The 10023-nt window shown below is 42.2% G+C and overlaps 1 protein-coding gene across 2 annotated transcripts; it reads left to right on the top strand.

Moving 5' to 3' along the window:
• The first annotated feature begins 6493 nt into the window (after positions 1-6493).
• On the top strand, positions 6494-9225 carry GlnRS (Glutaminyl-tRNA synthetase). Of its 2 annotated transcripts, none has more exons than XM_073979602.1 (2): positions 6494-6658; positions 6723-9225. In XM_073979602.1, the coding sequence occupies exon 2, from the start codon at positions 6736-6738 to the stop codon at positions 9082-9084; it is 2349 nt and encodes a 782-aa protein (XP_073835703.1). In that variant the 5' UTR covers positions 6494-6658; positions 6723-6735; the 3' UTR covers positions 9085-9225. The 2 variants fall into 2 exon arrangements, with proteins under 2 accessions (XP_073835703.1, XP_073835709.1); XM_073979608.1 differs by having other exon boundaries at positions 6524-6654.
• The last annotated feature ends 798 nt before the right edge of the window (positions 9226-10023 follow it).

Raw genomic sequence — 10023 nt, 5'->3', positions numbered from 1 at the left:
TGAATTGTAATTTTCCCATAGAAAATCAAATTCAGCCAAGTTGAATTGTAATTTTCCCATAGAAAATCAAATTCAGCTAAGCTGAATTATAATTTTCTAATAAAAAATCAAATTCAGCTGAACTGAATTGTAGATTTCTTATGGAAAACCAAATTATACCAGGCTGAATTTTCTTTTTCCTATATAAAATCGAATTCAGCTAAGCTAAATTGTAATTTTCATATAGAAAATCAAATTCAGCTAAACTATCTTGTAATTTTCCCATAGAAAATCAAATTCAGCTAAACTAAATTGTAATTTTCCCATGGAAAATCAAATTCAGCTAAGCTAAAATGTAATTTTCCCATAGAAAATCAAATTCAGCTGAACTGAATTGTAGATTTCTTATGGAAAACCAAAGTATGCCAAGCTGAATTGTCCTTTTCCTATATAAAATCAAATTCAGCCAAGCTGAATTGTAATTTTCCTTTAGAAAATCAAATTCAGCCAGGCTGAATTGTAATTTTCCCATAGAAAATCAAATTCAGCTAAGCTGAATTATAATTTTCTAATAAAAAATCAAATTCAGCTGAACTGATTTGTAGATTTCTTATGGAAAACCAAATTATACCAGGCTGAATTTTCTTTTTCCTATATAAAATCGAATTCAGCCAAGCTGAATTGTAATTTTCTAATAAAAAATCAAATTCAGCCAAGCTGAATTGCAAGATATCTATTAAAAACCCCTTATTTCACAGTTCAAAGAACCCTTTATGAATAAAAACAACATACAAATTTCAAAATGCTTTCAAACATTCCCTCTATTTATCTAATGACCTTGCTACTTTCTATATTATACTACATCTGTCATAAGAGCCTACACACACAACATGGCTCAACCACCTCCCCTCTCCACCATCCCACTCACCAAAAACAAGTTTGCTTGCCAAAAAATAATATCTATAAAACGAAAGGCAGGCAGGCAAGTGGTTAAGAATTATCAAATAAAAGTTCCCAAAAAATCTTGATAAACAACAAAACGGCCTAACACCAACAACAAAAACAACATCAACAACAATGCTGCAAAGTATTTTAATTTGATTACACTATATTAGGAATTTCAAGATATTTTTAAAAATGTTTTTAATGTTGAGATTGCGGAGAAGGTATGTGAGTGTTTGTCTGTCGTTGTGTTTACGTCATTATTTTGTAATTTCTTAAGCAAAAACAAAATATATATTTTTTATTGCGTTTTTTACTTTTTATGTTGATTTATGACAATGTCCAAATTCATACATCGACACGACACACTTTCATAAATGTCAAACGAATTATGGATAAATAAAGATGATTTAAAAAAGTTTTCCAATGGAAAACACTATTCTACCACAGACTTACTATGGAAACCTCCATTCAGCCAGGCTGAATTGCAGATTTCATATGGAAATCACCATTCAGCCAGGCTGAATTGCAGTTTTCCTATGGAAACCTCCATTCAGCCAGGCTGAATTGCAGTTTTCCTATGGAAACCTCCATTCAGCCAGGCTGAATTGCAGTTTTCCTATGGAAACCTCCATTCAGCCAGGCTGAATTGCAGTTTTCCTATGGAAACCTCCATTCAGCCAGGCTGAATTGCAGTTTTCCTATGGAAACCTCCATTCAGCCAGGCTGAATTGCAGTTTTCCTATGGAAACCTCTATTCAGCCAGGCTGAATTGCAGTTTTCCTATGGAAACCTCCCTCCATTCAGCCAGGCTGAATTGCAGTTTTCCTATGGAAACCTCCCTCCATTCAGCCAGGCTGAATTGCAGTTTTCCTATGGAAACCTCCCTCCATTCAGCCAGGCTGAATTGCAGTTTTCCTATGGAAACCTCCCTCCATTCAGCCAGGCTGAATTGCAGTTTTCCTATGGAAACCTCCCTCCATTCAGCCAGGCTGAATTGCAGTTTTCCTATGGAAACCTCCCTCCATTCAGCCAGGCTGAATTGCAGTTTTCCTATGGAAACCTCCCTCCATTCAGCCAGGCTGAATTGCAGTTTTCCCATGGAAACCTCCATTCAGCCAGGCTGTATTGCAGTTTTCCTATGGAAACCTCCATTCAGCCAGGCTGAATTGCAGTTTTCCTATGGAAACCTCCATTCAGCCAGGCTGAATTGCAGTTTTCCTATGGAAACCTCCATTCAGCCAGGCTGAATTGCAGTTTTCCTATGGAAACCTCCATTCAGCCAGGCTGAATTGCAGTTTTCCTATGGAAACCTCCATTCAGCCAGGCTGAATTGCAGTTTTCCTATGGAAACCTCCATTCAGCCAGGCTGAATTGCAGTTTTCCCATGGAAACCTCCATTCAGCCAGGCAGTATTGCAGTTTTCCTATGGAAACCTCCATTCAGCCAGGCTGAATTGCAGTTTTCCTATGGAAACCTCCATTCAGCCAGGCTGAATTGCAGATTTCCATGGAAACCTCCATTCAGCCAGGCTGAATTGCAGATTTCCATGGAAACCTCCATTCAGCCAGGCTGAATTGCAGTTTTCCTATGGAAACCTCCATTCAGCCAGGCTGAATTGCAGTTTTCCTATGGAAACCTCCATTCAGCCAGGCTGAATTGCAGTTTTCCTATGGAAACCTCCATTCAGCCAGGCTGAATTGCAGTTTTCCTATGGAAACCTCCATTCAGCCAGGCTGAATTGCAGTTTTCCTATGGAAACCTCCATTCAGCCAGGCTGAATTGCAGTTTTCCTATGGAAACCTCCATTCAGCCAGGCTGAATTGCAGTTTTCCTATGGAAACCTCCATTCAGCCAGGCTGAATTGCAGTTTTCCTATGGAAACCTCCATTCAGCCAGGCTGAATTGCAGTTTTCCTATGGAAACCTCCATTCAGCCAGGCTGAATTGCAGTTTTCCTATGGAAACCTCCATTCAGCCAGGCTGAATTGCAGTTTTCCTATGGAAACCTCCATTCAGCCAGGCTGAATTGCAGTTTTCCTATGGAAACCTCCATTCAGCCAGGCTGAATTGCAGTTTTCCTATGGAAACCACCATTCAGCCAGGCTGAATTGCAGTTTTCCTATGGAAACCTCCATTCAGCCAGGCTGAATTGCAGTTTTCCTATGGAAACCTCCATTCAGCCAGGCTGAATTGCAGTTTTCCTATGGAAACCTCCATTCAGCCAGGCTGAATTGCAGTTTTCCTATGGAAACCTCCATTCAGCCAGGCTGAATTGCAGTTTTCCTATGGAAACCTCCATTCAGCCAGGCTGAATTGCAGTTTTCCTATGGAAACCTCCATTCAGCCAGGCTGAATTGCAGTTTTCCTATGGAAACCTCCATTCAGCCAGGCTGAATTGCAGTTTTCCTATGGAAACCTCCATTCAGCCAGGCTGAATTGCAGTTTTCCTATGGAAACCTCCATTCAGCCAGGCTGAATTGCAGTTTTCCTATGGAAACCTCCATTCAGCCAGGCTGAATTGCAGTTTTCCTATGGAAACCTCCATTCAGCCAGGCTGAATTGCAGTTTTCCTATGGAAACCTCCATTCAGCCAGGCTGAATTGCAGTTTTCCTATGGAAACCTCCATTCAGCCAGGCTGAATTGCAGTTTTCCTATGGAAACCTCCATTCAGCCAGGCTAAATTGCAGTTTTCCTATGGAAACCTCCATTCAGCCAGGCTGAATTGCAGTTTTCCTATGGAAAACTCCATTCAGCCAGGCTGAATTGCAGTTTTCCTATGGAAACCTCCATTCAGCCAGGCTGAATTGCAGTTTTCCTATGGAAACCTCCATTCAGCCAGGCTGAATTGCAGTTTTCCTATGGAAACCTCCATTCAGCCAGGCTGAATTGCAGTTTTCCTATGGAAACCTCCATTCAGCCAGGCTGAATTGCAGTTTTCCTATGGAAACCTCCATTCAGCCAGGCTGAATTGCAGTTTTCCTATGGAAACCTCCATTCAGCCAGGCTGAATTGCAGTTTTCCTATGGAAACCTCCATTCAGCCAGGCTGAATTGCAGTTTTCCTATGGAAACCTCCATTCAGCCAGGCTGAATTGCAGTTTTCCTATGGAAACCTCCATTCAGCCAGGCTGAATTGCAGTTTTCCTATGGAAACCTCCATTCAGCCAGGCTGAATTGCAGTTTTCCTATGGAAACCTCCATTCAGCCAGGCTGAATTGCAGTTTTCCTATGGAAACCTCCATTCAGCCAGGCTGAATTGCAGTCTTCCTATGGAAACCTCCATTCAGCCAGGCTGAATTGCAGTCTTCCTATGGAAACCTCCATTCAGCCAGGCTGAATTGCAGTCTTCCTATGGAAACCTCCATTCAGCCAGGCTGAATTGCAGTCTTCCTATGGAAACCTCCATTCAGCCAGGCTGAATTGCAGTCTTCCTATGGAAACCTCCATTCAGCCAGGCTGAATTGCAGTCTTCCTATGGAAACCTCCATTCAGCCAGGCTGAATTGCAGTCTTCCTATGGAAACCTCCATTCAGCCAGGCTGAATTGCAGTCTTCCTATGGAAACCTCCATTCAGCCAGGCTGAATTGCAGTTTTCCTATGGAAACCTCCATTCAGCCAAGCTTAATTGCAGATTTCCTATGGAAACCTCCATTCAGCCAGGCTGAATTGCAGATTTCCACGGAAACCTCCATTCAGCCAGGCTGAATTGCAGTTTTCCTATGGAAACCTCCATTCAGCCAGGCTGAATTGCAGTTTTCCTATGGAAACCTCCATTCAGCCAGGCTGAATTGCAGTTTTCCTATGGAAACCTCCATTCAGCCAGGCTGAATTGCAGTTTTCCTATGGAAACCTCCATTCAGCCAGGCTGAATTTCAGTTTTCCTATGGAAACCTCCATTCAGCCAGGCTGAATTTCAGTTTTCCTATGGAAACCTCCATTCAGCCAGGCTGAATTGCAGTTTTCCTATGGAAACCTCCATTCAGCCAGGCTGAATTGCAGTTTTCCTATGGAAACCTCCATTCAGCCAGGCTGAATTGCAGTTTTCCTATGGAAACCTCCATTCAGCCAGGCTGAATTGCAGTCTTCCTATGGAAAACTCCATTCAGCCAGGCTGAATTGCAGTCTTCCTATGGAAACCTCCATTCAGCCAGGCTGAATTGCAGTCTTCCTATGGAAACCTCCATTCAGCCAGGCTGAATTGCAGTCTTCCTATGGAAACCTCCATTCAGCCAGGCTGAATTGCAGTCTTCCTATGGAAACCTCCATTCAGCCAGGCTGAATTGCAGTTTTCCTATGGAAACCTCCATTCAGCCAAGCTTAATTGCAGATTTCCTATGGAAACCTCCATTCAGCCAGGCTGAATTGCAGTTTTCCTATGGAAACCTCCATTTAGCCAGTCTGAATTGCAGTTTTCCCATGGAAACCTCCATTCAGCCAGGCTGAATTGCAGTTTTCCTATGGAAACCTCCATTCAGCCAAGCTTAATTGCAGATTTCCTATGGAAACCTCCATTCAGCCAGGCTGAATTGCAATTTTCCAATGGAAACCTCCATTCAGCCAGGCTGAATTGCAATTTTCCAATGGAAACCTCCATTCAGCCAGGCTGAATTGCAGTTTTCCTATGGAAACCACCATTCAGCCAGGCTGAATTACAGATTTCCTAAGGAAACATCCATTCAGCCAGGCTGAATTGCAGTTTTCCTATGGAAACCTCCATTTAGCCAGGCTGAATTGCAGTTTTCCTATGGAAACCTCCATTCAGCCAGGGTGAATTGCAGTTTTTCCTATGTAAACCTCCAATCAGCCAGGCTGAAGTGCATTTTTCCTATGGAAACCACCATTCAGCCAGGCTGAATTGCAGTTTTCCTATGGAAACCTCCATTCAGCCAGGCTGAATTGCAGTTTTTCCTATGTAAACCTCCATTCAGCCAGGCTGAATTGCAGTTTTCCTATGTAAACCTCCATTCAGCCAGGCTGAATTGCAGTTTTCCTATGGAAACCTCCATTCAGCCAGGCTGAATTGCAGTTTTCCTATGGAAACCTCCATTCAGCCAGGCTGAATTGCAGTTTTCCTATGGAAACCTCCATTCAGCCAGGCTAAATTGCAGTTTTCCTATGGAAACCTCCATTCAGCCAGGCTGAATTACAGATTTCCTAAGGAAACATCCATTCAGCCAGGCTGAATTGCAGTTTTCCTATGGAAACCTCCATTCAGCCAGGCTAAATTGCAGTTTTCCTATGGAAACCTCCATTCAGCCAGGCTAAATTGCAGTTTTCCTATGGAAAGCTCCATTCAGCCAGGCTAAATTGCAGTCTTCCTATTTAAACCTCCATTCAGCCAGGCTAAATTGCAGTTTTCCTATGGAAAGCTCCATTCAGCCAAGCTGAATTGCAGTCTTACTATGGAAACCTCCATTCAGCCAGGCTGAATTACAGTTTTCCTATGGAAACCTCCATTCAGCCAGGCTGAATTGCAGATTTTCCTATTGGAAAACACTAATCATAAAACAAATTGTAATGTATGAAGACCCCTAAAAATAAACAGCTGATTGTCCGATTGTTGGGGGGAACGTTTTTATATTGGTTTGGCCTGGTTTTTTACAATCAGCTGAGAGATTTTTTCTCTCTCATCTGTCACCCGGCCACATTGCACATTTCATTCATTTGTTGATTTCGTCATTTCGGGAGATTAAAATAATTTAATTTATTATTTGTCGTTTTTGTTGACTCAGTAGGTAGATATATCTTTCATATTTCCCTAACTCGGTATTGGTCTAACAAATAAAATCTATTTTACAGTTTCTTCCCCAAGATGGCTGATGATTTAATTGCAAAGTTTCAGACTCTGGGCATGAGTGAACAGAAGGCCAAGGAGACGGCTAAAAATGCAAACGTGAGCAAGAATTTACAATTGGTGTTGGAACAATGCGGCGGAGCCTCATTGGGCGATGGTGTCGGTATGCTCCTTTATCACATGGCCACAAAAATCAAACCTCAATGTGCCGACAATTTACATTTGTTGGTTAAATATATTGTTGACAAGAAGTTGGACTCAACCATGAGAATAGATGCTGCCTTGGAGTACTTGTTGAAATGTGCCGTCCAAAAGAAAGGACAAAGTATTGATTTATCCGAATTGGATAAAGAATGTGGTGTGGGGGTGGTTGTAACTCCTGAGGAAATTGAAAGTGTGGTCCAAAAGCAAGTGGCCAAACATAAGGAAGCCTTGTTGGAACAACGTTATCATTTCAATAGTTTTAAGATTATGCAGGAGGTAAGGGAGCAGTTGAAATGGGCCGATGCCAAGAGCGTCAAGGCAGCTATTGATGTGGAGATCTTTGATTTGCTGGGACCCAAGACAGAAGAGGATATGAAACCCTTGGCCAAGGGGGATAAGAAAAAAGAGAAACCCAAGGCAACAGAAAATAAACAGGGTAGTAAACCCTCTATCGGAGCTAGTAAGGAAGTGGAAAATAGCTCAGATGGTGCCAACACCATTGCAGAATTAATGAAAACTAAGGTCCACTTCCATGCCCCGGGTGAAAACTACAAAACAGATGGTTATGTGGTTACCGACAATACCGAAAGGCTGTTAAAGGAACACTTGAAGGCCACTAGTGGCCGAGTCCAAACCCGTTTCCCTCCAGAACCCAATGGTATCCTACACATTGGCCATGCCAAGGCAATTAACATTAATTTTGGCTATGCTGCTGCCCACAATGGTGTTTGCTATCTGCGTTATGATGACACCAATCCCGAAAAGGAAGAAGAGAAATTCTTTGTTGGCATTAAGGACATGGTGGAATGGTTGGGTTATAAACCCTACAAAATTACCCATTCCTCAGATAACTTCCAACAGTTGTACGAATGGGCTGTGGTCTTGATACGCAAAGGCTTGGCCTATGTTTGTCATCAAACTGCCGATGAAATGAAAGGTTTCAATCCCAAACCAAGTCAGTGGAGAGATCGTCCCATTGAAGAGTCGCTGCAGCTTTTTGAGGATATGAAAAATGGTAAAATCGATGAGGGGGCTGCTACATTGAGACTTAAGGTAACATTGGAGGAGGGAAAAGTGGATCCTGTGGCCTATCGTATAAAATTCATTGCCCATCATCGTACCGGCAACAAGTGGTGTATTTATCCGACATACGATTATACTCATTGCCTTTGCGATTCCCTGGAAAACATTACCCACTCCTTGTGCACGAAAGAATTTCAATCGAGAAGATCTTCCTATTATTGGCTTTGTAATGCCTTGGACATCTATTGCCCAGTGCAATGGGAATATGGCCGCCTGAACATGAATTATGCCTTGGTATCAAAACGTAAGATTGCCAAATTGATAACGGAAAAGATTGTCAATGATTGGGATGATCCTAGGCTGTTTACATTGACCGCCCTGAGGAGAAGAGGTTTCCCAGCAGAGGCCATAAACAACTTCTGTGCTCAGATGGGTGTTACGGGAGCACAAATTTCTGTAGACCCCTCCATGTTGGAGGCCTCTGTAAGAGATGTTCTAAATGTCACAGCCCCAAGAAGATTGGTGGTAATTGAACCACTCAAGGTGACACTGGAAAATTTCCCCCACCCCAATGCCATTGAAATTGATGTACCCAACTTCCCACAAAACCCCGAACAAGGCTACCACAAAATGATCTTGGATCGTGTTATCTACATTGAACAAAGTGATTTCAAATCAGAACCCGAGAAGGGCTATAGACGTTTGGCTCCTGGCCAATCGGTCGGTTTGCGACATGCCAATTTGGTTATATCCTTGAAAGAAGTTAAAAAAGATGCTGCTGGCCACATCACTGAATTGGTATGCGAATGCCAAAACACAGAAACTGCCGAAAAACCAAAAGCATTTATCCAATGGGTATCGCAGCCCATTGAAATTGAGGTACGCCTCTATGAGCTGTTGTTTAAACACAAGAACCCCGAAGATCCCAATGAAGTACCTGGTGGTTTCCTCTCCGACATTAATCCCAATTCTATGGCTGTTATGAAATCCTATGCCGATCGTTCTTTGGCCAATTGCAAGGTCTACGATAAATTCCAATTTGAGCGCATTGGTTTCTTCTCTGTTGATCCCGACACCACCAAGGAGAAAATTGTATTCAATCGCACAGTGGGCCTTAAGGAAGATGCTGGCAAAATGTAGAGTGTGACTTAATTTTTGTATACTAAAACAAAGTAAATTTGTAAAATTTTTGGAATCTGAAAATTGGCTTGAAAAGTAAATTTTTCTAAAAGAAAATATTTTTGAAAAAAAAATAAAAAAATCTAATGCCCAAAAAAAAAATGTTTTGTATTTTTTAATGGGTTTTCAGTAATATATCTGATATTCAGCTAGGCTGATTTCAATAGGAATGGCTGAATAGAGGTTTCCATAGGAAAACTGCATGGCTGAATAGAGGTTTCCATAGGAAAACTTCAATTCAGCCTGGCTGAATAGAGGTTTCCATAGGAAAACTTCAATTCAGCCTGGCTGAATAGAGGTTTCCATAGGAAAACTTCAATTCAGCCTGGCTGAATAGAGGTTTCCATAGGAAAACTGCAATTCAGCCCGGCTGAATAGAGGTTTCCATAGGAAAACTGCAATTCAGCCCGGGAATAGAGGTTTCCATAGGAAAACTGCAATTCAGCCTGGCTGAATAGAGGTTTCCATAGGAAAACTGCAATTCAGCCTGGCTGAATAGAGGTTTCCATAGGAAAACTGCAATTCAGCCTGGCTGAATAGAGGTTTCCATAGGAAAACTGCAATTCAGCCTGGCTGAATAGAGGTTTCCATAGGAAAACTGCAATTCAGCCTGGCTGAATAGAGGTTTCCATAGGAAAACTGCAATTCAGCCTGGCTGAATAGAGGTTTCCATAGGAAAACTGCAATTCAGCCTGGCTGAATGGAGGTTTCCATAGGAAAACTGCAATTCAGCCTGGCTGAATGGAGGTTTCCATAGGAAAACTGCAATTCAGCCTGGCTGAATGGAGGTTTCCATAGGAAAACTGCAATTCAGCCTGGCTGAATGGAGGTTTCCATAGGAAAACTGCAATTCAGCCTGGCTGAATGGAGGTTTCCATAGGAAAACTGCAATTCAGCCTG

The sequence above is a fragment of the Musca autumnalis genome, unplaced genomic scaffold, assembly GCF_047663935.1.
Source record: "Musca autumnalis isolate F117 unplaced genomic scaffold, ASM4766393v1 scaffold_1, whole genome shotgun sequence".
Taxonomy (NCBI): Eukaryota; Metazoa; Arthropoda; class Insecta; order Diptera; family Muscidae; genus Musca; species Musca autumnalis.
This window is presented reverse-complemented; position numbering and strand designations above follow the sequence as displayed.

Excerpts from the sequence above, each read along its gene's own strand:
- GlnRS (XM_073979602.1), top strand. The coding sequence starts at position 6,736 with ATGGCTGATGATTTAATTGCAAAGTTTCAGACTCTGGGCATGAGTGAA.